General features: G+C 48.6%; 2 protein-coding genes across 2 annotated transcripts in view; one reads left to right on the forward strand and one right to left on the reverse strand.

The window, feature by feature from the left end:
* The window catches only part of LOC126544105 (Na(+)/dicarboxylate cotransporter 3-like), a 105,331-nt gene that overhangs the window by 27,147 nt on the left and 50,293 nt on the right, over nt 1-27,891 (forward strand). The gene's annotated exons all lie outside the window — the stretch shown is intronic.
* LOC126543039 (NADH-cytochrome b5 reductase 3-like) lies at nt 19,262-23,208 on the reverse strand. The gene is made up of 2 exons (XM_050190186.3): nt 23,076-23,208; nt 19,262-21,279 (listed from the first exon to the last, which is right to left on the reverse strand). The coding sequence occupies exon 2, from the start codon at nt 21,125-21,127 to the stop codon at nt 20,177-20,179; it is 951 nt and encodes a 316-aa protein (XP_050046143.1). The 5' UTR covers nt 21,128-21,279; nt 23,076-23,208; the 3' UTR covers nt 19,262-20,176.

Genomic DNA, 27,891 nt, shown 5'->3' on the forward strand with positions numbered 1-27,891 from the left:
ATCTGATTGTATACGCGGCGCGAAATGTGTAGCACTTTCTGGAAGACACGCTGGCACCAGCGATTACTCTGGAAGCTCGATGACTCGTGCACAAACGCCGACGCGCTTGACCCGTTGATCTGATTTTCGACGATCGTCGACTGTGGTCGCTTTGAACGTATATAGCCTGTTTTTCTGAGCACAGGTTCGCCCAATAAAGGCTTAGTTTCGCCACTCACAGTTTTGCTACTGTGTTCTCGACCGTCACTGCCACGTGACGACATCGTCGGTCGTCAGTACCGAACAAATCGCGTCGGCCTCAGCCACGACGCATTCTTCATCCGTCACACCCGCTGGTGTGTCGCAACGGGTGGCATGTGACTTGAGCCATCGCGCGAGCTGGGCAGCAGGACCATTACGCTCGCTGTGATTGGTGCGTTCAACAAGCGCGTCGTTAGTGCTGTCGCTGACCGCAGCCCTTGGGCGGCTGACGAGGCCAGTGGCGGCACCACTGCGTGCAACCGCTGCATGGCAACAGGTTAGCCATCGGGGACGCCTAAAATGCCTTCTTTGTGTAGGCAACTTCTCCGCAGTGGTCTTTGCCGTAGAGGCGTTTACCACACATTTGTGGGATAGGAGTTCGGCCGCGACATAATGGAATCCTTAGCTGTACAGGCAATTTCGTTGTAGTGGCGTTAATTGTGGAGGGGTTCCACACTATGTGGAAATCGATTGCACATCCGAGCAAGCGGGAACTTTTTTTTTTTTGCAACGTATCGCACGTTTGTAGGCTTTACAACTCTCGAGAAACACCAGTTTGGGTTGGATAAATTATACCTACTATGGAATAATGAGCTTTTTCAAAGGCGACCTCGAAGTAGAGGAGCCCTCTGCATTGATTGTGCTCCGCGAAAATGAAGTTCTATCTGCCGTGTCTACGGTGGCTGTGGCTATAGTAGTTAACGGGAGTAAGAATTGCAGAAGCATTCCACGGCTACCTTTAGGTAAAGCGACATCTTCAAGGAGAGTGCAGAAAGGAAAAAAAAAAAATTGCGAAATGGAAGCACGATTGAGAAGAGGCGGTAAAAAGAAGAAAAAAAGGAAATCTCGGTTAGAACCAAATAGAAGGAACGAGAAACATCTGGCGTGAAGTGCGCACTATAGCAACAATCGATTCGCTGGCGTAGAGACGAAGAAACCTGAAACCCCTCTCCTGTCTTCATGTGTGCTGTCGGGCGCCGCTGTAGTGTGTGCTTCACCTCAACAACACTGGGCAATGCAGTGAACGCCAGGGACTGCGTCGAAAAACTAGAAAAGAGAACCAGAAGAAAGGCTCCTCCATCGTGCGCCGCTCATCGACCTTGGTGCGACGCCGACTGAATGGGAGCTTCCCGGAAGGAGTTTGTTGCGCACGAATGTGTTGTTGCAAAGCAGTCCGAATTTCTTGTTATTGTCGATTCTATAAACTGTATTTTTGTGATATTCTCCGTACAGAACAATGTATCCATATATGTTTACAAGTTTCCTGCTTGTCTTCGCTCTCCTACATTATGATATTGTTTGTTAGCTGTATACGAAAAGTGAATTGTATTAACTAAAAGAATCCGAGGATACCCAAGCATTTCTTATGAGTTGTGCATGCGAAAGCATTAATGTCCAATTGAACGGCGCTGAGCGGTCATTGGGGTTTTGCGCTGCGAGTAATGTACCATAATGGTACGTGGTGCCCGAACCAGCAAACAGTGGCGGCCTGCTGTGCCAACGCCGCATGCCACCGACGTGGGGATGTCCATCGGGCGACGCATCGCGGTAATGCCCCCTCTCCTCACGCAACACCTGGCGCGCTCGCGGAAGCAGATGTTCCCTTTCGTGCCCTCTGCCAGCGGCTCCTAGACAGCGCAAGGCCTGTGCACTTCAGTCCATGACGTCGTGCTACCTTGCCCGACTGCCATAGAATCTAATGGAAATGCTCCAGAGTAGGCTGCGGTGGTATTGACGTCGCCGCTTTCGTCATGCCGGGCTTGACAGAGGGAATTTCGGTCCAAGTAACATGGCGTAATAAATCAGAGTACACAGGCCTGCTATCTAGGAGGCGTGCTCCGTCAAGGAGCACTCATGGCGAGAGCGAGGGTGACGTGGCGTCACGCCGATGCCCTTTCCACTCACGCAACACCTGGCGCGCTATCGGTTAGCACGTGTCCCCTTTAGCCCTCGCTTCTCCGCCCAGACGCAGCTAGTGAAGAGGCGTTGCAGCCAATGGCACTGCGAGTTTAAATGCCGTTTTGCTGCGACAGACGACAGACGCCGCATTTCTTGCTCAGTCGGCCATTTCACGCTTTCGCATCAAAAGCTTTGCGTGTGTGTATGTGTGCGCATGCATGTGTGCGCGCGTGTATGTGTGTATGTGTGCCTGACGCCTTGGAACCGTCATAGAGTTTGCCACAATACTTACTGGAGGGAACTGTGGTGCTGCGATAGTTCAGCCGCCAAAGGAATGACAGTACATGGGTATGTCTTATATTCGTGCTTGTGGCTTGAGGCTTTCTTGTGGCTTCGTTTATTACGCTTTATCTGATTTCATTTACCCAAAGGCCAGTGCAATACTTTCTTACATGCAGAAGAAAATAAAAGTCTACGAACACGCATGATCGCTGGTATTTGCAGCGGTTTCACTTGTGCATGCGTCCGTGACGTAATAGTTCCAATATCGGGTTTCTGTGCTGGAGGAGGCCTTGCTCCAGAGCGAGGCTGAAGAGGACCAGCGTCGGGCAATCCGCATGGCCATTGAGGCCATGAAGACTCACTGTCCTCAACGCGCGGGGACTGCTACCTGCATGTAGGTTAAAAGGGGGGCACCCCAGCTCGGTGGAATGATAAAGTTTTCAATAAATAAATCAATAAATGTGTGCTAGAGGTCCTATATTCGAATCTTGTCGTCGGTCAATATTAATAATGTATTTTTAAAAATGCATTGATAACGCAGTAACGTTTTGACGAAGTTTAGTAAAATCCATGTACTAATTAACCGTCATTCCCTTGCTGGCTGAAACGCCCTGCTTGCAGCTCCCGCGGGCCCTAGCGTCACATCTACCTGTAGTCAGTTGTACGAAACGGTCACACTGATTCGCACGCTCGCATTTCAAGCAAAACTGCAACATATATAGGCGAAGGGCGAACCCTGCTCCGTTCTCTGGAACACACATCGGGAATGCGTAGTGTTTAGTTGACGCGAGCCTTCGTCGGGCGGCGCGGAATTGGCGAAGTTGCGTGATGCGTGAGACGCGTGCTGCAGGTACACTACACTGCGGGCCCCCGATGTGGCTTGCGTGCGATCGAGCCTCCTCCTGTGGACGAGTGGAGGCGCTGGCCCTATGTGGCCTTCGTCGAAGCTATTTTCCAGCGCTGCCGTACTCTGCCCAGCTGCTATCCATGCACCTTACAGTGCCCATGCCCACAGTGTACTAGAAGAGTTGCTTTATTCTAGTACACTGTACCCATGCCGTGTCGTCGGCGCCCGGACGCCTCGCTTGCTTTTCGGCCCGAGTGCACAGCAGCTCGTTGGCTTCACCTGTGTGTCCTTCGGAGAATCGCTCCGATTGCGGGGGGAAGCCTAACTTCGCCTGAGTATGAGAGCCGCGTATACGTAGCCCTGCGGGGTTTCACCGGGGAAGAGAGAACGGATGCGTGCACCAAGGTGTCAGACTATGTAGCTTGTTTCTTTCTTTTTTTTTTCCGGGGCTGCTGACCGCAGGCAGTAGTGGCTCAGAGGCGGTGTGCTGCAAGCTCGGTTGACACGAGGTCGCAGGTGCGATTCCTGGCCGCACAGGCTGCATTATGACGGTAACAAATTGCTAAAAGAGTCTAGCACTGATATGTTTCGTCCACGTTACCACATTAGCCGATCTACAAGATGGAATAACAGGAGATTTAATCAAAGATGAAGGATATGTTGTGCTTGAAAAGCTTGCGACCCTTCTTTATACGCAATGCCGTCACCGATTCACGTATGCCAGAGAGATGGAAGAATGCCAAGATTACAATAATCCTTAAGTAAGTGGAAGTTATAGAATTGAAGAATTATAGGCGCATTAGCTTGCTTTCAGTATTGCACAGGATATTTACCAAGATAATTTACGCTACAATCAGTGCAACCCTTGAGTTCAATCAACCAAGATAACAGGCTGGCTTCAGGAAACGATATTCTTGAATGGATGGTCCCTGTCATCAATCAGGTAATTGAGAAATCTGCGGAGTACAATCAGCCTCTCTATATTGCTTTCATAGATTAGAAAAATGCATTTGATTCGCTAGACATACCCGTAGTCATGTAGACATTGCGTAATCAAGGAGTACTGGAAGCATACGGGAATATCTTGGGAAATACATACGAAAATTCCACAGCTACTTTTTCTACAGAAGTACAACATTACATATCAGGAAAGGGTCAGGTAAAGAGACACGACGATGTCTCCAATGTTATTCACTGCATGTTTAAAAGTATTCCGTATGTTAGACTGGTAAGGCTTAGTACTGAGGATCAACAGGGGGGTTCAGAGCGTGTATATACATGGCCGGAGCGTGGAATAGAGGAAAGTCGACGCGAGAAACTCGTCTGCACTTTTCCATCGTGTCGCATGTGCACAATGCCCCGTGGAGTTCCTTCGATGTCGCCACAAAAGCATGGCACAAACCAAAGCGGTCATCTTTCAACTAACGTGCAAGTCGAGAAGCGGGAGACGAGATAGGCGACGTCAGCGGCGTTTCGGTAGAGCGCGCCACAGTGCACTGTGGCGCGCCCTGGGAGGACGCCAAAATGCCTTCTGAAGCTCCCTGGGCGAGGCAACAATGCCCTCTAAACGCCGGGATTAGGCTTGGATCCCAACAAAAGCATTGCAGGAGCTGCCGCGTTGCCTTTGTGCTCACGCGCATCTGCAACGAGTGTCCAGGGAGGAGTTAGGGAGAATGTTAGAGAGGGAATGGAGGTACGGTAGGCGGGGAATAGGTACAACCGGATTCCGTATACCGACGCAGTCAGGAAACGTGTGATTAACCTTACATCTCTGCGCGCGTGGCAGTTCACCTAGCATGACACGAGAGCAAGAAAATGCGCCGTCAAAAAGCATTGCTCATTTGGGCTTTCGATTTCTCCTGTTTAACATTCTGTAGTGGTGTGACCTGCAGTGACCGGCCCAACTGTGCGTGATCTGTATACTTTGTGTTCTACTTTGTTCTTTCACATTTTTAATCTTGCTCTTTCTTTCATCTTTCCTCCCTTCCTTCCTATCTTCCAATCCTGTGTTTCTGTCTCCTCCTTTCTGAAGAGTAGGCAGGCGTTGTGCTCCTTCCGGTGACAGTTTCTAGCCTGCTCCTCGCTTTCTCTCTCCTTTAAAATGTATATGTCTTTTCAAAACAGTTAATAATAATTGGGCTCTCTTCAGTAAAGGAGGGAATCAACGAATGACAAGTCTCTCTGTCTTCTGTGCGCTACGTGGGCAAGCTCAACTGCTCCAGACAAGGCAACATTTAACATCACATGATGACTGTTGTATGCCATCGACATCAAAGCCAAATATCGTCAATGAGCGCAATCAGTACAGATAGCTTCGCTTACATCGATTAGCACAGTGCGTGGTATCTGCATATTTTGTTTCCTTCTCTCACGCAGAATGAAAAGCTGGAACACTGCTGCTCGTGGTTGACAAAGCTGCACGTAAAACGCTCAACTTATCTAAAACAAACAGATAAACAAGCAAACAAGCAAATGAATAAGTAAATAAAACGATGCCTACTCAACAAGGTAAACTCCCGAACGTCGATGTTATACCGGTGTTTCAGCGAACGCTTTCAAAAATTTTTAAACGTTGCCGGTGGTAGATAGCAGAATTCTAGTCCATGAGCTGGTCTACTCGAAGAGGCGGATATTACTTGTACAGATAAATTGAAATGCATAAACGACTAATTAAGAAAAACTCGCTAATCGAGCTTTTACCTGATTATCTTACGGCACATATTGCAACTTACAAATTCTAGCCGGCGATTTCGCAAGGCGGATCCACTTGCGACGAATTCTCAGCATCGCACTAGTTTCGAAATATTAATTCCCGGAATTTGCGGAGAAATGCATTGGCGTTCCAGTTACTTTTGTGGTTCAGGGCATAAAACGACGTTTTGTTAAGAAAATAAGCGGAACGACAGTGCATTTTTCCCGCAAGCTTGACGGCGCATGTCTCGTAGAATCCGTAAATAGTGTCATCCACAGGATTCTTTTTAAGTGGACGTGCCTTGCAGACTCACCCTCTAGAATTTGTAAATTGCAATGTGTGCCTTAATGTGATTAGGTAGGAACTTAATTAGTGGGTTCTTGCTAATTAGTCGATGATGCATTTCATTTTTTGTTTTGTTCGAGTATTGTCCGCGTCTTCAAGTAGACCAGCTCATAGACTAGAATTCTGCTATCTGTCATAGGCAATCTGAAAAAATTTGTTCGAAAGCGTTCGCTGAATCACCCTGTGTATAGCGCGCGCGACGTTAAGGTGTTTAGGTGTCCGCCCCGTTTTCGTTCTCCCTCGGTTCCTCGTCGAGAGAGCAAAGCGGACGTGCTCGGTGAATTTCTGCATCGAAGTCTCGAGACGAACTGCGTGCAGCGCCTAATTGAAAACTGCACTGACGCAATGCCCACGCATCGCTCGATGGAGACGAGGAAAACCGCCCGTCGTGGCTTTCACATTTATTCTCGGCCACGCCACGAGATTGCGCGCGCACGCTCGAGGAGGGGACGAAATGAACGTGGACGAAAGGAACGTGGGACCCCGACCAACACTGCATGCGCGCGCTGTCATGAAAAGCGACAAGCCCGCGCACGAAATGCGGCGGCAGCGGCGTCGCAAACGCGCAAAAAGAAAGAAGAAAACAACAACAAATTATTGAGAAGACACGTGCCGCTTCGCTCGATGTTGAAACAGGTAGAGCGCACGCCACCTGGTTCGCCAGCTCGACGAGAGTTGTCAGGGGCGCTTTGTCCGGCGAATGTTGCGAATATGTTTCGTAACTGTATACGAACGTCCTGTTTGCAGAAATAAGAAATGGCCGCGCTCTCTTTCTTTTTATTCTTTAATGCCGTTGTCAAGCGGCCGGGCGTGACAGTTGGTTTCCCGCATATGCGGGTTCCCGTCTCAGCTTGTGGAGAACTTTCGAAGCGCTGCATTTCAAGCTCTTGACTGACGACGCGGTGTCGACAAGTTACGCTCCGTTCCACCTGTATGCGAGTTAAGGACGCCCCACATTCAGCGTTTTCCCGGCGTTTTCTGGCGTTTTGTCACCCGGCGTCGCTCGGCGTCGACGCTGAGGCTGGCGCCAAGCCAAAACGTCGTGCTCAAGGGACACCAGATCTCGGCGCCGCCGTCGGAAGCGGCTCGACAGCGCCGACCAATCAGCGCGCGGCAGGGCGTGGCCGCGCGCTGCTGGCAACTCTTGCAAGAGACTTCCGCAGATTCGCAGTTCGCGCCGCCATTGCTGTTTGTTTGGTTGCTTCAATCATGCTACCGGCGAACATCGATAACGAGCTTCTTATAGCCATTGTAGAAGCAAGGCCGATATTGTGGCAGACCAAACACAAGGAACACAAGAATCGTTTAGGAGGTTTCTGGTAAAATAAATCTGGTCACATTGTGTGACGCTGCGCTGGCGCTGGTCCGCGTGCCGCTCGTGTGGCTGGACGCCCTCTCTGGCGCCGTTCATGCGACCACGCCGGGAGACGCAACGCCAAAAAACGCCGGTAGAAACGCTGAATGTGGGGCGGCCTTTAGTATCCGTCATTTCGCGCGTTTTTTTTTTTTATTGTACTTGCCGGGACATTGGGCGCGCGCGATTTCGCCGTCGTCTGTTTTTGTCTCTGCGTAGTGGTTTACCCGCATAACAAAACTGGCCGCAGTCTTCGACAACGGCCATCAGTGCCTTCGCGCGCTTCCCTGCGTCTGCTTGCGTGCGCGCGGGAAAGCTTCCTTGCAGGCGCGTCCTGCGACGTGCACCCATCGGTGAGCTCTGGCGGAAACGACGGCGTCTTTTCCCGACGACGCAAAGGTGTACGACCAGGTCGAGATTGCGTGACGTCCGGCGTCGTCACGTGCGGGAAATCCGTACACCTCTTCCGGTAGAAAGGACTTTGGCCCGCAGGATGATTTCTGTGGAGCGCTTGCTTGGTGCTTTGTTTGTGTTAGAAAAGCGTGTCGGCAAGAATAGCATCGGGAGAACTAACAACATCGAAAGCACGATTAACTGATTGACTTATCCATATCTAACTATGGATAAGTGAACTATTAGTGCGGCGGATGGGTGACTATAGAACGCCTGATGAGCGGGAATATTGCCGTATATATGGCATCGCAACGGGCGCTCGCACATGACGAATCGGGCTCAGCGCGATCGTTTTCTTGCCCCCAATATGGCAACGTCGTAACTCTATTTGAGCATTGCATCATTAATGCAAGTGAGTTAATCGAATTCGTAGCATATCTCTTTCAACGCCACTGACTGTCTAAAGCCAGTCGCCAAATCTCTTTAACGGGGATAGAGCTCAACTTCCTCGGTACTTATAGTTAGTGGCACTGCACTATATTGTATCTGGTCTTGGGCCTGTCTGTAGTTTACGGTAGGTTTTGATGCTATCTGTTGCATACATGTTAAGATGACCCTTTTGCCTTGTCGATCGACTGAATGTTCTGTACACACATAGTCAGCATATACAAGGCGTCCCACGTTACTTGAGCCAAAAAAATATGTCCGAGTGCCGCCTATAGCTTAACAGAACCAAGGTAACGTGTTTTGCCATCGCTTAGAGCAAGTCAGACAATTTATTTCGTATTTCTCCTAACTACATAATTAGGTATCATTCATTAACCAACTTCACTAAATACTGTATTCAGAACGAAGTGTCGGGTGGGAAAATTGTAGACTATTCTGAAAAATTGCCAATCTAGCATTGTGTTGCTCTATACGTGCTACATATATCTTTCTTTTTTTTTTTTTTGCTATGCCTGAAAGAAAGTCCGCGAAACACAAGAACAAGAACACGGCCGCGCGACTACAGTCGAGAGGCACATTTACTGCGCACGTAGTCGACGTGATTCCCGATGGGGTACTTGCTTAACGCCGCCGTCAGATGGGATGTTTTTCTCGTAGTCTCACGTGCTGGCCAAGTTCTAAAAGGTAAATTATAGGCCATGGACCCGCTGTTTCACAAGTATTAAAAAGATAGGACTGCAACGAATATTTTGCAATCGAAATGAATCCAACGAAAGCTAATATTGGGTACATAAACGACGGTATTCCACCAACGTTTACATGCTACATTTAGCGAACGCTGAAATAACGCATCGGGAAATTTTACAACTTTCCCTATACGTTTCTTCAGTCGCTCGCTGGAGGCGATTGCTCCGAAAGGTGTTGCCCTTTCGAGGCAGCTACAGTACAGCGCCAGAATGGCGTGGAATCACGCCGTCTCTCTATATACATAGGAGCTTCGCGTTAACGACGGGAAACAAAAACCGCGCTATATATGGATTTCTCAATGTTGTCGTGGCTTCGAGCAATGTAAACATTGCGCGTACGCGATCGTACGCACTCATAGTGCCGAAGACGCTTGACGTAATCAACAAAGGCAGAACGCGTTGCCACCATTGTTATCGGTCGACGGCATGCGCTTTGTTGCTCTAAAAGCGTGCAGCACTGTGGAAACGACAATCGCGGTGTCAGAAAGTTGGCGGTCCGAACGTCAGAGATATTGACTCGTGTAACAAAATGCTTTGCGATCGGTCGGTCCCCTACAGATATGTTTAGATAATCAGCAACCTTCTGTATAGACGTCTTCGAGAGTCTAGACTCGATTGCTTAGCTATACACTTATTCTCTCTCTTTCTTTTTTTGGTTTATGCATAACCAGTAGGCGTCTTGCAAACAGCGGCCGAGTAGAAGTGCAGTGCGATAAGTCCAACATAATGTCCGTAAAGAGTCTGTAGATTTGCAAAATGGTATACAAGTGTTCTTTTTGCACATTCCATCAGCTTTGTAGACAGATTTTTGCAGATGTTTTCTGAGCTGAGCGAATGATTTTTGGTAAGGATCTGTTTAGGTATATTGTGCTTCAAGCCGTCGTGAGTGGCCATCGAACGACAGGTTGACCTGGTGTATGGGACATTGGCCAATGAAAAACCTCAACTACCTTGTAAATTGATGATTGGACAGTTTTTAGCCACCTTTAGATCGCTTTGCCTTTCTGTGCACAGTTTTTCTTTCTTTCTTTATAAACAATCCGTATATATTTAGCAAGAGTCAGCCGATCAAAAGTAACTGTAAATGTCTCTAAGTCGTTGTAGTGCAGCTTATAGAAAGCTCACGAAGGGACTTAAACGCACAGACCGCTCTCTGTGAACGGTGTATTGCGTATAGACAGCGTGTTAAAATCGAATATGGAGATCGTATATTGTTTGCCAGCAGTTTCCTCTGGATTTTCTTTAAATAGATGAGCAAAGTAAATTCGTGCTAGGTCGAAGTGAGAATGGCTCCGTGGGAGTGGCCGCAGATTGTGCGACACCGTTCGCATGCAGCTTTTGCAATGTTGCTCAATATTCTAGGCAGAGCACGCATGTGCGAAAATGAATTTAAGTAGTATGGCATTGCCAGCATACACTTCAGTTATACACTGTTGCCTTCTAACATACATGCCCTTTTCTACTGCAGCAAGAATAGCTAGCCTAAATACAATTCTTATTTAGTGTTCTTCGTTCTATATATGGTGGTTCGCAGATTCTCAAGCGCGCTTAGAACCTCAGGCCATGTATCGATGAAGATGTGTACCACCTTAAGTCCCCAGGCTTTATATAGATATTGAGATACTTTCTCAGTACACCCAGGCTTTCTGCGTAGACAAAAAAAAAAATAATGTTCGAGGAGGTGAGGGTTATAATCTCGGGGCATTTAGGCCGAGAACGTGGGTGACTTTTCTTTCTTTCTTTCTTTTTTGAAGTCTGCTCAGATCTCAGGATATATGTAGCTCGCCGCCAGACAGTATGTATAGCCGGTCGAGGCCGTCCAAATGTGGGACTTGCCGGGCTGTTGTCTATTATCAGCCGATACTTCGACCCCGCCAAACTTTTCTCCCATTCCGCGCAAAGAACACTGCGCGCAACTAAATTAAGGCCGAGAGACGCGCGCACGTACTTCCGGCTTCCTAGACGTTTATTCGTGGATATCGATCTCTCTCTGAGATGCTTGTTACGTCAAAGTTTACCTGACCTGCCCTCCCCCTTTATTCCCTCCTCCTGGGCTTGCCGAGCTTTTGTTGTCGGCGCCGGAGAGTTGTTTTTAGAATGTTTTCCGTCCCCCTCTCGTGGGGCACTGCGAGCTATGCAACCGCGCACGTTTGCACGCAGAAAAAAGATTGCGAATCGACCGGCGCATTACATGCATTTTGAATGCAAAGGAGAGACTGTGGACCCCATTTTCGGTGCCTATATCGAGTGCGTCTTCTCTTAGTCGCCGGTGTGTTCACGGATCGCGCGCTCAAGTGCTTGTGTGTAATGGTCGAAATGTTGCCACGTGCGCCCGCTGTGACCTATAATTACGGATCGCAGGAAGCGCTAAGCTTTTTCAGGCACTGCGCTCGCGCCGATGTGTGCACGGCGCCGAGAATGGACGCGTTCTGGAGGACGTCGTTGTCTGATAAGCAGCTCGTGAATCGTCGACGCGCGCGTAGACGTCTCAGTAATTGGCGTCCTTAGTGAAGAACCATAGATATCGTGGCGTTCAAGGCGACGAACGGACCGGCGGTCTGATGATGTTTGATGACCTGAGTGCCGTCCTCTTCAAATTAGTTCTAAAATGTATAGCAGGAATATCTCCATACGCAAAATGACTAACAGGAACAAATTTTATCGCTTGTGGATCACTACTTCCAGTGGCGTTCATGCGAAGGTCAAAAAAGAAAAAAAGAACCGAAGCAAAAAGAACAGAAACAGGAAAAAAAAAATGCATGCATAGATAATTAGTTTGAAAACACATTCTCGATGTTTTCTGCCGGAGCATAATGTCATTATTTACTCATAACTTCAAAGCCCAACGGCTGTCTTGATATTCACCTGTGCCAAAATGTGAGGCATTTTGCTTATATATACTGATGTAGTGTCTCCAATTCGCTTCATTGTCTTTTTTCTTGCCTCTATTTTTGTTTTATAAAGGTGCTTCTAGTATGTCTCACGTGCGAAAGTGTCCCTGCCCTTTCCGAAAATTCCTGTAAGGTGAACCTGTACTAACTGGGCCAAGAGCGAGTCCTACTCAACTAGCATAATTTCTGCAGGCCACAAATATGGTATTTTTGACGTCACCAGCGAGCTGGGAGAAGGGGAGAGAAGGGGAGAAAGAAAGATGGGGGGATTATTACCCCAATACGACCATCTTACTATTTACCTAGCGCATTACGATACCGATGCATTTCATTTTCCATTCTTCGTTTCTTACCATAATCCGTACCGCCGAAGACCCGCTTTCTCTGCGACAACGGTGGCGTATTTTCCGCCACACAGTTGGATTAATGCTCTTAAGTACAGACACGTTACCAAGAGGGGGGTCTCCCCCCCCCCTTTCTAGAAATTATGCGGCATAACACCCCTCCCCCCCCCCCCCCCGCCCACGCCATCACTCCTCTCGCACACTCCTTAAGACCCGCCAAATCAATCTTGAGACTTGACAGCTATCCGGCGGTTAACATTTTGCTGCCTTTTTAACTCCTGTTGGATGGCGGTAGTTATACCAATCAGCTGGGGCGTAAAGGCCAGTTTTCTCAACGATTCGGTTCCCGCACGATTAACTAGAGATGCGTTCAGTTGTCACTACCTATTGACATGGTCACACGCATCGCTGTTGCTTCGTTAGTTCAACCTTCTTTCTTTAGACTGATCCAGGGATGAGGAAAGGGATTCAGCTGGTCTGTATGCTAGTGAAACGAATTGCGGCCGGAGAAAACGCCAGTCGCGTTTAACAGTTCATACTGCTTCATTATTTCCTCGAGTGACGGCTCGCCGCGACGCTGGCGGATCCTCGGAAGCGTATACCCGTGATATGGGTTAAATAAGGTGGAAAATAAAATAATGCGACGCAGCGTCCATCATCAAACCCTGCAATAGTTGTCAAACCCATAAGCAATATGAATTTCACCCTTTGCCTCGTCTGGTTTTTCCCTCATTGTACAGCACTTTTCGTGCAAAATTCGTAACTGGAAACAAGGGTCGCAAGGAGTTGAGAAATTAGGCGATCTACTACGGGAGAAAGCTGGGGCAACAGCCAGCAGGAAGAAGAAGCAAAAATTAACAAATTTCACCGTTGTTTGTGAAAACATTTATGGATCAACAAAGTAGAGAAAACGCCGCTGGAAGTGGAGGATAATTTCGTGTGTTTTGAACGACGCTTCTGCAGTTATCAGTCGAGCCGCCTGACGTACCACTTCTCTGCTGTGCTCATGTGGGTTGCAACGTCCTGCGCTCTACGCTGTTGTACGGAACTGGTGACGACGCATCATTACGCAGCTTCCCATATAAGAATACGAGTCGGTTTTGACACTGAACTTGGTGGAGCAGTAAGTGAGGGATCCAAAAGAACTGTGATTGCTCCGCAAATATATATTTCTCCATAATTCGAAAAACACTGCCAGAAATCTTTATTTTGCACTTTCGCTTGTTTACTTGTTCTTGGCAGTGCTCTTCCTGCGCGAGTCCATTTGATGTGGTTCCTTGTTTTTCGCAGATACACCTGCGAGATACACCTAGTTTCATTTATATTTTGCGGGTTTACGCGTCTCTATGGTCAACAGTGGGCATCCTGTACATTTGTACTAGTCCAGGTACCCCTCCCCCCCCCCCCCCCCCCCCGCCCCTCACTTGCGTAGAAAGGTTACCTTAGGTTGTGCCCCCTCCCTCCTTTCGAAAAAGAAAAGAACCCCTGGGTACGTACCTGCTTAAGTATGCTGCATGAGTATCAAGGGAATACGAACAGGAACAGCTGGAAATTGTGCATCGGTACAATAATTTATTGACAGCATTCGAAACGTCATTTTCTTTAAATGAATGGGCCGAACGTTTTTTGTGATCGTACCTTTGTCTCGACTCTCCTTACATATTCTTTCTTTTCTTCTCATATCTATTTGCAAAGTAGTCACGATGTAAATTGTCTCCTGTGCGTTTTACCAATTCTTGTTGAGTCAACAAAAATGAATCGTTACAATGTATACAGCCACATAACATCGCTTAAATTATGGGGTTTTACGTGCCAAAACCACGATCTGATTATGAGGCACGCCGTAGTGGGGGACTGCAGAAGTTTGGACCACGTAGGTTTCTTTAACGTGCAGCTAAATCTAAGTGCACGGGTGTTTTCGCATTTTGCCCCCATCGAAATGCGGCCGCCGTGGCCGGGAGTCGATCCCGTGACCTCGTAGTTAGCATCCCAACACCATAGCCACTAAGCAACAGCGGCGGATCACAGAACATCGCACGGTAAATATGGACAAAGGGCAAGGGAACGCAGATGGCACACACACAAACACACACACGCACACACACTCTCTCTCTATCTCTTTCTGTAAAACACAAAAGGCATATTGTGGCTGCTTCCTGGATGCCCTTGCAGAGCGATACGGATATTTCAGCATATACCCATGATCCACCCCTAGCGTGCTGCTGGCAATTGCAGAGAAAACTGTGGCCCTTTGTGTGTCCACACAAAGCTATGCGCTATATGCGAGTATATACAGAGGCTTCGTGTTGTTTTCGTCTCCTGAATAGATGTGAACGCCGCACCTACTGTGAGCACAATACGAGAAGCCGCTCTGCGCTTTGGTGACTCCCGAGTGGACACAATGCTACTGCATTTGCTATCGGCTGAGTTGATATCGCTGTCATTGTGGGTAATTCTTGCAGCACCCTGCACGCTGAGTGAAATTGTGGCCTTTGTTGTAGCGACTGGGCCTTGCTGGAAGGAATTTATGTATATAAAGGTAATAAAACATTCTATACAGAAGGCCTTTAACAAATTTGAAGGCACAAGCGAGTAAAGCCTATAGGTGCTGACGTCTTCTTATTACCAGCGTTTTTCTTGTCACCACTGCTGTGTTTGTGATCCCACACATACAGAATAGGCAAGGGAGCGATAATTGCACATTGCTAGGAGAGGCGTTCGCCCTGTATTTTCCTGTATTGCAGGTAAAGTCAGCTGCTGAAGGAGAGGACACACAGAATTTGTGTGCCAGAAATCAGGAACAGGAAAGGGAAAAGAAGGGGGCGAGAGGGGAAATGTGTTATTTCCAGTTCATGTTCATATTTGGTAAAATTTTTGCAAGTGAAGTGATGAAAACGTTTGGCGCCCAGCCTTACGTAGCTGTAGGGATCAAATCCGATCAAATCGTTTTTACTTCCCTGAAAAAAAAAAAAAAAGAAAACAGATTCCGGAGAGGTTCGTCGCAAAGAACTCGATGGTGAACGCGAGTTTTCTAGATCTAGTCTTACCGATACGAACAGTTACCGAGCACGATGACAAGGACTGTTCGCGAATGAAAAGACATTGTAAGGTTCGCTCGCCTTCAGGCAATTCAATTGACGCGATTGCGCTCCCCTGATTTCTCTTTGCGTCATTACAAGTTCCAATCAAAAGTTTGTTAGCTAACGATGCGTTACATGCTGGCTCATTTCATCGCACACAGAAATGCTGTCGTTCCCTTTTGAGCAATGCGGAGGGAGAGTGGTATTGTAGGGAGGGGGTCAGACGATGCGCATTCTATGATCGTGTTAAGGCTGCTATAGCGCAGAAGAGAATGCAAATATTGCAAAAAAAAAAAAAAAATCAAACACCCTCAATCATCGTGTCATCTTTTTTTCGCAATATACGCAGTGCATATTGCACAGAGTGTAGTGTAATATGATATAAACGGTACAGTATAATACAAAGTATAATACATGTATTCCATTATATATATATACAGGTCGGCCGACCTCTATTTGATCCAGACAATTAAGATACGTGCTTTTTACCCGTTCGTCAATAGAAGCTGTACTGTAAGGTGTTTACGTTTCGCCACATACGTGCGTTCCCGAACGCCGTAGTACAGTGTAGAATTCTAGGTCACTCTAACCGCAGCGTGACACATTACCGACGGAAGAAAAGAAAAAAAGAAAGCAAACGAAGGTAGCGGCCGCGACAGAACAACATAGCTCTCCGCGCGCACTTTTCGCTTCGACTGCGATTCCCTTGGTAGTCGCGTCCGGCAGCGCGAATGCGTCAGCAGGTTCTCTTTTTTTTTCTTTCTTTTTTTCCAAGGTGGCTTCGCGAGATCAACAATGACGCCTCGCGCGCCTTGCCTCCTGCTCTGTAGCACGCCGAGCATTGTCTACCGCACGGCGCTCTCACGACGACGAAGCAGGCGCGGCGTCGATTATATATATATATATATATATATATATATATATATATATATATATATATATATATATATATATATATACTTCGTCTCAAATTCTAGCATTTCAGGGGCTTTGTGCAGAAACAGTCTAAAACACGGAAACAAGGAAGACTGTAACATCGGTAATGCTCTCAACAAGAGAGAAAGAGTGTGTGTGTCACAAGAAAGAGTGACTGGAGACTGCAAAAGGGCACAACACCGACACTACCGCACGGCGCTCTCACGACAACGAAGCAGGCTCGTCGATTATATATATATATATATATTTATATATATATATATATATATGTGTGTGTGTGTGTATGTATGTATACACATATGAGACTGCAGAAGCGCAACACGACTTTGCGTGCGCACATCGGCATGCTTCCTCGATCGAGTCAGCACTTTTTTTTTTTACTATTTTCGTTCCCGGTCCGCGAGAGTCGACGAACGTGGGGTGATGTAGCGGTAATGCGCTTTTAACGTCTCTTGCATTGCCGGCGCCACGTCGGGAAGAAAAAGCGCGGGGCAGTGTTTTTTTCAGCGGTCGAACCACGTGCGTGCAGTGCACTGCGACAGAGGAGTGTGCCTCGCCGTGCTGGGCGAGAGGAGGAGGAGACCTGGCGACTGCGACCACCGATGCCTTTTCTAGTCTATGAGATCCCGTCGCACGCCGTGGGGGGGGGGGTCTTGTCCTTCAACTCGGCTTCTCGCACCCCACCCTCCCTCCCCTCGCCCTCGCGGTCTTGTGATGGTCTTCGCGTGCGCGTAAAATCGTTGACGGTTGTGAGTTGGGGAGGCAGTAAGAGGGCCTTCTCGAGACGCAGACAGTGTGTTCTCGCTTCTTTGGTCGCTCATCTTGAAACGTGCGTATGACCTCTGCTACACTGATGGCCTCCGCGCAATAATATCAGAGGGGCCGAGCGAGAGAACCCAGTCGCGACACGAAAGACGCTGTTTGCGGCGGTGAGACGGCTTTGAGCTTTGTTGCGGTGTACCACCGTCAATAACAGTGTGAGTTCCTTGTTCTTCTTGTCTGTTTGGACGTTTCATTGTTCTGTTGTAGCCTTCAGCGTGTGCGTCGCTGTGGCGTTTGGCTTACTCAAAGGAAGTCGCCAGTGGAGTGCTTGGAATCGCGTGGCGAAATAAAGCCAGCGCACTTCATATTTCTAGCGCCCGCTCAGTTCCGGCAGGTTAAGTCTCTACGTGGCATATACGCCTCGTGCGTATGACCTAACAAGGTGAATGGGTTTTCTGCGTGCGGGACCATAAAGTAGGGTGCAGAGTTACGTTACGGTGTTGCAGCAGTCCATGAAGATGGCAACGGAAGGTAACTTAAGTGGATTTATTTGAAACTGGCGAAAGCTCTATGTCGGAGCGTGACTTGTGAATGGGGAGAAGAGAAAGTAAAAGAAGGCGTTCGGAGCGTCGGCCTCTTTTCTGCTTCTGTCCTTTACAATGGCGCAGTCTACAACGAATCTGCCTTACGGTGCTCCAGCCTTAAGTGTGTCCTTGCGGTTCTTCGGTGTGCCAAGTCCCCCCATGCCCAAGTACACCGCCCACGCTTCCTCGATCATGGAGCCCGTCATCCTAACTCCGTCGCATGTACCCATCGCAACGCGCACGGGGGCAGCATCCAAGCCTCCTCGGCGGCTTTAGGGCAAAACTGTACCGGTAACCTCGTCCAAGCCATAGCCAAACTGACACAGCAGCTCCAGGTTATGACGAGTGCCTTCGCATCCGTCAGCGGTTGCGTCCTGCCTGGGAACGCCGTCCACGCTTCTCTTGGCGAGGATATCCTCCCAGGCACTACTTCGACCTCCAAGCCAGCAAGGTATGCCATCGATGCTTATTTGGTGGTAGAATCGGCTGCCGCGACTGCCACAATGACCGCACTGTCCGTGGACACCGCCCCTGGTTCCTCGGGCAGCTGGACAGACAGCCTGGCGCAGATGAGATGCTGTGACTTCTTGCAGCAGCCGGCTTTCGTGGAAATACCGGCGTTTCGCGGCTTTCAAGACGCTGCCGCCATCCTTTGGGTTCGCATTATCAATGCCTTGGGTGATCGTCATGCTTGGCCAGACCACAAAAGACGGCTGGTTGCAGCTAAACGACTTGGCGGTGCCGCCAAGCATGACACAATTACGAAGCCGTCAAGCAGTGGTCCTGGCTTGAATGGAGTGCAGCTCGGATAGCTGCTTTCGGCCGGCTTCCTTATGCCCGCCGTGATTGCGACCAGAGCGATTCTCCGCGCGGCGCTCCTGGGAGCTACAGCTTCGATGCTGCGGAAAGTGTGCCCTCCAGCCCTCCGGCGGAGAGGCCCGCCGCAGACGTCCTGCGAAGCCTGCCTTTGCCGCCGCGGTCTGCGTCGGTAACAGACATCACACATTCGTTACCAGAGGGTGCAATTGGGTTCGGGCCTTCGGGCTGCGGGTGCGTGGGGAGAAGAAAAACTAAAAGAAGGCGTTGGCTGTGTCGGCCTTTTTAGCTACTGCCGCCGGGTTCATGGCCGATCTCGCGTAGTGGTTTGAGCCATATACGTAGGTACCAAACCAAACGAAAGCAAATCTCTTATCTGCTTGTGTCCGTTACAATATATATATATATAAATATATATACACATATACATACCTCTTCCTCCATTCTGCTTCCATGATTTTCAGGTACAGGTACTTGCGCACTTCAGCCGCGCACTTATTTTGATCCATGTTCCTGAGTTCAAAAATAATCTTGCTCTGCGCGCTTCTCTGACTTCGAAACTTGCACTGCCTCAATTGTGATCTTTCCGTGGGCTCCCAAAGCGAACCGGTCTAACCTTGACAATGTATCCAATTTTAAGCACAATGGCATTTGAAAACGTTAGCGCTTGCACCATTACTCCTTGCCTGATTCCGCGCACCCCCTCATATTTATTGTGGTCCCCAAAGTCCTCTGTTTCATAATGCTGCATTCCGCTTAAGATTATCTTGGCGGGTGCTTGAGTAAGTATTTACTTAGTTTATGTATACGCCGAGGTAGTTATTTTGCTTGACTGGGACAAAACATGTCTTACAAGTGCCACCCGGTGGTCAAAAGAACAGACACGTATATCTAGTAGTGAAAAAAAAAAAATCTTTGCAAGCAACCTCGCCGATATCCATGCAAGCAAGTAAAAGCTGACTGCCAATTGAGCTTGCGCTCATGCCGTCTAGTTCTTGCTTTTCTTGCATGTTATTTGCGCTACCCGCAGTACTAATCGTAGTTTGAAAACGGGCTTCAAGACTTAACGACATGGTGGAGAATATTCACTTGATGCAGCATTTATGAAATACTCTCCATTACCGATGTGTTTTTTTTTTTCTATCCTGAAGCGAGTATCGGGCACCGGCGCACGCATATATCGGGAAGTCTGACGTTTATCGTAGAAGAAAAAAAAGAGAAGCTCTTCGGGGGTTGTCACTGTCCCCTAGACGAGTGCTCTCCACCCAGAGCCTACATTAAGTAAATACAAGTGTGACCTTATCGCTTTTACCTTTCTTCTCAGTGCGATGGATTCTTTTACTGCCTTATAAGGGCATTGAGTTCTACATCAAAGCGGCTCGAGCTGTCGGCTAACAGGCGCGCACACCATCCGATCCACAACGCAAGGCTCGTTCCTTGTCACGTATCTCTTTCACGTCAGACCTTAGCGCGTTCGAGTTCGCGCGGTGTGTTTCCACACTGCAGCCGGCAACCAGTTCAAAAGATGAGCACCTGCTCGGCCGAGTGGCCGATGTCCCTCAGCGCCGGCTTGCACACCTCGCTGATGAGACGCGGAGGCCCGCAGCACAGCACCATCGTGTCGGCGCCCGGAGGCGGCAGGCGCGCGGCCAGTATCTCCGTGGTCAGTCGGCCCTGGAGGAAGTTGGCCGGCGCGCCGGTCGCCGGCAGCTTGCTCAGCACGTGCCAGATGCTGAAGTTGCGGCTGAAGAGCTGCGCGTACCCTTCGAGCTCTTCGCGGGCGATGATGTCGTCCTGCGTGGAGTTGACGTCCACCATGACGACGTCGGTGCGATCCAGCGGCTCGGCGAACATGTGCCGGAGCAGCTGCAGCATCGGGGTGATGCCCGACCCGGCCGCGATCAGTCCCAGCCGGGCCGCCGGCGGCAGCCGGCGGTAGGGGTCGCGCACCAGCGCGAAACGGCCGCGCCCTTCGTACACGAACCGGCCCTTGGGTCCCTGCACCTGTATCTCGTCTCCGGGCGCGAGCTGGTCCAGGTACTGCGACATGACTCCGCCGCCGGGAACTGCCGCCGAGTCGTCGCCCGCGTACACCTTGACGATCAGGTCGAAGGTGCCGCGCTGGTCGCAGAGGCTGACCGGCGTGTAAGGGCGCACGACCACGCGGCCGCCCAGGTGCGCGTGCAGGTACACGTGCTCGCAGGGGCGGAGGCCGAGCCGCTGCGACGGGTCGGGCAGCGAGAACCGCAGCAGGCGCACGTTGTGCGTCAGCGGCATCCGGTCCTGCAGCGCGACCGTGTAGTAGGCGCCCTGGTCCGCGAGCAGCACGTCGCCGGCGAGCAGCAGGCGCAGCCGTCGGGCCAGCACCACCAGAGCGGCCAGCGCTCCGGCTGCGGTCGCGGCGCCGGCTACGACCAGGAGCAGCCGTCGTCGGCCCCACGGGAGCCAGGAGGCGGGCATCGCGGCCATGTCTCCGCTACGACGGATGCCGTAACTCCTTCCGAATGTCGCGAAGCTACTCAATGAGGGCAGCGCAGCAGTAACGATGACCCAAGCGGTACCGGCCAAGCGCGAGCGCTCCTTGCTCGCTCGCTGGCTCCTCGTTTCGTGGCGCTTACCCACTACGCGTGGCGATTGGCCAAGGAGCCAGCGGGTATAAAGGCCGTGGGGGATAGAAAGAAAAGTAACAGAGAGAATAATAATCAGGAAACAACACCAACTTGAGTGAGACTGAATGAATGAAAGGATAATAATTATGTACAAATGGCAAATTTGGCAGTACTAGAATGATCTCGAGCACTCGTGTCGCGGTCAGCGACAGCCTTGCGTGCTTGCTTGCTTCCTGCATTATGGCGCGCACCCACAACGGGGGATTGGCCAAGAAGCCGGTGGTTAAACGGGTGGGGCGGCGGGAGCACAAAACAGCGACAGCTTTCTTGCTTGCTTGCCTGTTCCTCACTTGTGGCGCTTACCCATTATGAGGGATCGGACAAGAAGCCGGTGGTTACAGGTTTAAGGCAAGGGGTGCGAGAAAAACTTAGACAGCAGCAGCCCCGAAGTGCAGCGTATTTTTCTTCGTGGTCGTCTTCTTCTTCCTGTATTATAATTGTATTAATATTATGAGTCATCTAAGTGTATATATACAACACCACAAAGACAAACAGAAGTAGGCTTGTGATTGTCTCCTAAAACGGACCCCACGCCCACCCACTTGAACATTAGAGAGAGAGATAAAAAAGAGAAAGAAGGGGATGAGATAAAAGGAATTGCCTTTTCACACACATATAGGCATTCAATTAAAGTTCACGCTGCTATGACGGCCTGAATAGTAACGAAGTTGTCAGGGATTTCTTAGTGTTTATAGCAGAACAGCTCCGCATTAATGCTTTCTTTTTTCCTCGACATGATAAGGTGCCTTCCTTAGACGACGTTGTGGGCTCGGTCGTATTTAAGAAAAAGAAAATTGCCGAACGACCCCACAACTTGTGAAAGATGGTGTAGCGGTGGGCTATGAGTGGACAAGCGCTGCCACGTTTTGAGCAGAACGTGTCCCACGTGCAGCAACAATTAAAATTGCCCATAAGCATGTCACGCGGGTACACGTATCTGCCATTCCTGCACCAACGATTTCTGCCTCAAATGAAGGGTTAAACGTAACCGCATGACAGTTATCACTTATTGAGTACTGATGAAACAAAGCTGTTAGGTCACACTTTATTCATTAAAGAAAAGAAGCTTGCCCAACTATTTCTGCTCCGGAGATGCATTGCGCTCACAAGTTGCCCGGCCCATACTTATTATTAACGAGCTTAGTAACGGTATTGGCAGCATGATTGGTTAATGAACTGGACTCTAATAACTATTCCTAATTATCGAATGTCTCAACCAAGCTTTAGGCATTTCCTGCTAGCATAGCATATTGTGCGTATTGAATGGGAGGAGGTCAACTTCTCAGTTTGGCTGGTAAAATTGAAAAAAATAAATAAATAGAAAGAATCGTAACTGATCTCCTGGAGAGCGCCCTCACTGATAACAAGTATATACGAAATTCGCGTACCCTGTCCGCGTAAATTCGAGAAAAACAAGTCTGTTTTATTTCGTCGTGTTTTTCTTCAATTAGTCTACGAAACTACGACAAAAACAAAAGTCTTGAGCATTACAAGTTCGTGTAGAAGTGCATAAATAGTGGCGCTGCTATATATATATATATATATATATATATATATATATATATATATATATATATATAGACACAAAGGGTTGTGCCGTACTTGCGCTGTAAAAGGCAACTGCATGTTTTCGTGCAGCAGTGCACAATGGCCCTTTGTCGTTCTTACGCAGTTCGCGCGTTCCAAAAACAGAACGTGTTTTGGAAGCCAGACGCTACGAATCACGTATCGCCTTGCGGTGCACTTACGCTTCAGTGTGACATAATAGCGGATCCATTGTCCCCCGCGGGCTGCTGTAGGACGCGTGATCGTTTTGTTCGCAGAGGACCGCTTAAGAACAAGTGCGCCGCCGTTGCGTATGCAGAGTGCCACGGTGTTACGCAAAGCCCGCGAGTGATGCACTTGACCGCACGCGAAAGACATCCAGCTGACCGATACTCGTTGGTTCCACCGCAGATGGCGCTGCGCTCGATTGCTGGGTATGGTTCCCCGCATGCGCTCCCAATGGAGCATCGTGCAGGGAAACTATTGCTAAGGTTAGCCTCCTGCCTTCAATGTTAATGACAGCACAAGGGAAGCAGTAATTTAATCTAGGGTAGAGACACTGTAGTAGTAAAAGTCGCGTGAAAGACATATCGCGCCCGTGTTGTCGTCTTAAACTGGTACGCGTTTTCTGTTCCTGCGTTAGAAATCTGTGTTCTCCTTTGAAAGATTGGTGGCGCAGGGAAATTTAAACATGGTAATGAAACAAACCTTCTGTTTGTAATAATTTAGCTTTGTGTATCAAATATTTAACGACTAACATGCACCAGAAGTATTGTTACGGAAGGATAAAAGAAGAGAAATGAAGGAGAAGATCGCGAGACGCTGGCTGCTGCGTGTTCTTGCTGGTCAGCCTTCCTAACTACATTGAATCTGTTATATACATATTGTAAATACAGTCAGTCTGTATTCCCAACATTCCCGTAACAATATATTAAAAAAAAAAGAACTACCGTGGACGAGCATGTGCCACCACCAGCATTTAAACTGCATGCTCATGTGATAATAATTATCATCGTCGTCACCACCGGGACAGGCGAATCGTAAGCATTTGGTGGAGAAGATGAAAAAGGAGACAACGGAAATCGATAAAATACAGAAAGAAATGGCCTCAAGAGCCCGTTCGACGCGGGCTCTGATGCGTCCAACGCCGTATAAATTTTAAAGGGCTTTCTTTTTAAATCGAAAAGCAGCGTAAAGATGTCAAGCAGATAGATAGACACCAAGTGGCTGAATTAGATGAAGAAAGCTGATTGCATTAAACAAAAGTAGCACGACGTCACGCCCATCTTTCAAAAAGAAAACCACGTGATTTCTCATACAGGTCGTTACGCCATACTAGAAGGTACCCTAAAAAATGATCGACGGAGACTATAGCAGCTCTGCCGGCGCGGCTTCTCTTTCACTACATGGAGCATAAATTTTTTATTTCTCTTTTTGATTAACAGAATTTTTCATAACATCCGTGGTACGTAGCGCAATTATACTGTTGGAGCTAGATTACTCTTTGAACAATAAATCAGAATGCATATTTGAATATCAACAAATTTTGCTAAATAATTTTCTAGCTAATTGCCTTATGGCACATATTGTAATTTATGAATTGTTGAAAGTCAAATCTACTCGGAGCGAGGGGATTTGACTGCGTTCCTAAAGAAATGCGTTCATAACGTTTCCAACGAGATGCGTTGATCTACAAATAATTTTTTGACTTCAGTGTACAGAAGGACACTTTGTTAAAGAAAGTGAATGGAAGAACAGCGCATTTTTACCTGAAGTTTGAGAACGCTCATCGCAAAACTGGTAGTAGTTTTAATATACATTCCAAGTGGATCTACTTTTTGATATCGCTGGCTTCAATGCGTATATTGCAATATGCTCGCCAACGTATTTAGCTAAAAGTTTATTCGTGAAATTTCGGTAATATATAAATTATGCGTTTTCATTTCCGGTGTAAGTAACGTCCGCCTCTTCGAGTGATCTAGCTCCATGGATAGATTTGTTGTATATGCCCTAGGTGGTTCATAAAAATTGTGCTAACGTTAAACTAAAGAACCCTATGACTTTTCCCTGCACTGGGTGTAGCCAGTATGATGATGATGATGATGATGATGACGACGACGACCAGTATAGCACCGAGTGACCATACGAGACGCGCTCAATTATAATCAGTTTCAGACATCGTGCTACGCTGTAGAGGCCAGAGGGACTTCTTGCAGCGCGTAATCCGCACTTAGAGAAATTAGTCGATGTTCTCGATCGCAATTGTGCGAAACTGTTCTTTATGTAGGCTCAGTGTCGAATGAAAAAAAGTTTGAATACCTAGAAACAAACTGTGGCATACGGTTGCCTAATGCGTTGTTTTAGACCAGTTTGTCTTTCGTTGCGTTTCTTCTCGGGTCTTTTTTTTGTTGGCAGCCCGTCGCGGCAGCCTTGCGTGCACGATCGCGCGAGCAAACGCCGTTGGTGCGCTGCGAAGCATGGACGGAACGCGCGGATCGATGCATTTTCGTCGCCGAACTCTTTGCGCAGCTTCCACAGCGTTGCACCTGATTTCTGAAACGGAGTATAGCTGCACGCAAGACTTGAATCAAACGATTCCGAGCTCGACGGTCACGAAAATCTATAATATGATTTCTTCCTTACAATATAATAAATTCCGTTGAAATTACTTCAACGCATGCTTAAGGAGAGCATTTTTGTCCTTCAGCATAGATTAGGACATCAAGTTAGGCACTGAACACTTTCCTGAAAGTAACGACTGCATTGAACGCATTTGCGACGAAATTCAGGTTTCGCGTCGTCTTGGGGCCGCGCGTTCGTGTCACGTTGTGCGATGAACACGTTTTTATTCTGCCGTAATGCGTTTCACGTCGCGTCTGTGCACGACATGCACCTTGCCATTGCAAAGAACACGATTATCTCGTGACGTAAAACAGACCCGACAAGGCGCGGTGACGGCGACAGCGAATAGGTATCATTAAAAAAAGCCGCAGTTTCGCCTGAAAGCCGAGGCATCGATAGCGTCAGCAACTTAGTAGACAGCTGTACGAACTAAGTATAGCAGTTTTATCAGCTATATAAATTTGTAAACATAGGCGTACTAAATAAATTAAAAAGCACGGTGCCAGGCGCGCACAAGCAAACATGAACGCATTTCACTCGATGAGCGCGGAAACTCGCTGTCAAAACGCTGGAGTGAGGAAGCGCGGCAGCAGCAGCGAGCGAATCGACCTTCGTGCTGCGTCTCGCATCAACGCGAACTAAGCCTCGAAAACACAGCGCACGGGCGGACTTTGTCCCCGTCGAAGATGGTTTTCAAAGCACAGCGGCCCGGGCAGGCTCACGCGGCCGCCCGGGCCGCCTTGAGTCGACCCCCTCCCCCTCCTCCCCACTGTTCCCCCGGAGCCTTGCCCGTGACGGAAGACGGCGCGCTTCCTCTCCGTTTTCCTCGTTTGCGTGCGCGAGATTGAGCCGCGTTCGCAGGCTCACCCTCGCAAGCTTTCGCTCGCACAGACAGCGCATGGCGCGCGGCGACTATTTCAACGCCCTTGGACTTTATGCGGAACTTCTCGGCGACGCCCACGGCGACGGCAGAAATGCACTTGGAGTGTGCATATGATTTCTATCGCAATGAAACAAAATAGCCCGCTTTTGTGTTGTAAGAAGATGTCTCACGTGGAAAAAGAGAAGAATTTTCCATCACGTCCCTAACTTAACCTTATTATTCGCAATTTTATAGCAACGCGCCACAATGAGTATAAACAAGCGGCGCCGTTCTTTTAGTGGCTATGTCAGCATGCCGCTTCGGGTTACTGGACGCCAACATCGACCTGACGTTATCGCATAAATAAGCGCTGACGTTATCACGTAGCCGCCGCGAAAAGGAAGCAACCAAAGCAGAATCGCACGTCTCGCGCCTTAAAGACCCCTCTAGCAGGTATTGCATAAGGGGTGGTTCACTTAAAGAAAGAAAAAAAGAATCAATAATTGCTGTTCACTCTCTTACTATGCGTGATGCAAGGCAACTTCTTCCGTGATGGCAGCTGAACCATTGGCCGCGGTATCGTATGTAAAGTTGTACCAGTCCCTGGCTGTTTGAAGAAATGGACTATGCAAAAGTGGCAGTACGGGCGCAAGGACGGGTTAGGTTTAATGAAAGACCCATAAGAGTGTATATACGGGGTGGTGGCAAAATGCATTCTGTGCGACTGACTGTGCGCTGTGATAAAAGTCCGGGAATAATGGTAACTTACAGCAATGAAACGGCAACGTGAAAAGGGGCTCGAATACCAGAGCCTACTTTTAAAGAAGTTACGCTGATATCATCGGAAATCATGCGTTAACGAAGACGTTTTTCAGTCAGTTTTATACTGTGTGCAATAAGCGTGAACTGAACGTTAACACTAATTGGAACAGGCCGAGGAGGCGAGTGTGCCCGAATTTGTGGTTGTGGAGGGGAAAACGTCCGTTGCCTGGTCGCATAAAACAGCTAGTGAATGACTTGCGATTGTAAGTGCATGTCTATTTTTGCTCACGGTACAGCTGACGCACATGCTCTTTCTGGTCGATCGCTTCCTGAGATGCGCGTCGACGAACTTGAATTTTCAATATGCAGACAGTATTCGCGCCTTGGCGAATCATATGTGTTTGCGGCGGCGCGGCTTTGAGCTGACACCTAGCGTGCACTCAACGAATGACGACTGTTGCCTCCGAGAGTTAGGTGCCCACCTCTGCATGTTTTACAACTTTCTCGTTTTCTTTTTTTGCGTGATCACACAGGCGACACATATGGAGCTTCAGGCAAGAGGCTTCATGAATCAGTCAAAAAGAAAGTGTAACTTGTAATCGCAAGTAAAATGCATATTCCGTTCAGCACTTAGCCTCGTGGGAATCTGGAGGACGGGGTGTTTTAAAAGATAACAACAATGCAATAAACGTACTCGGTGGAATAAAATGAGTGCAGTTGCAGCCCCTAGGTCGTGTAGCTGTTTCACATGAAAGTCTGCTATGTATTTGCAT

Source organism: Dermacentor andersoni, chromosome 3, assembly GCF_023375885.2.
Source record: "Dermacentor andersoni chromosome 3, qqDerAnde1_hic_scaffold, whole genome shotgun sequence".
Taxonomy (NCBI): Eukaryota; Metazoa; Arthropoda; class Arachnida; order Ixodida; family Ixodidae; genus Dermacentor; species Dermacentor andersoni.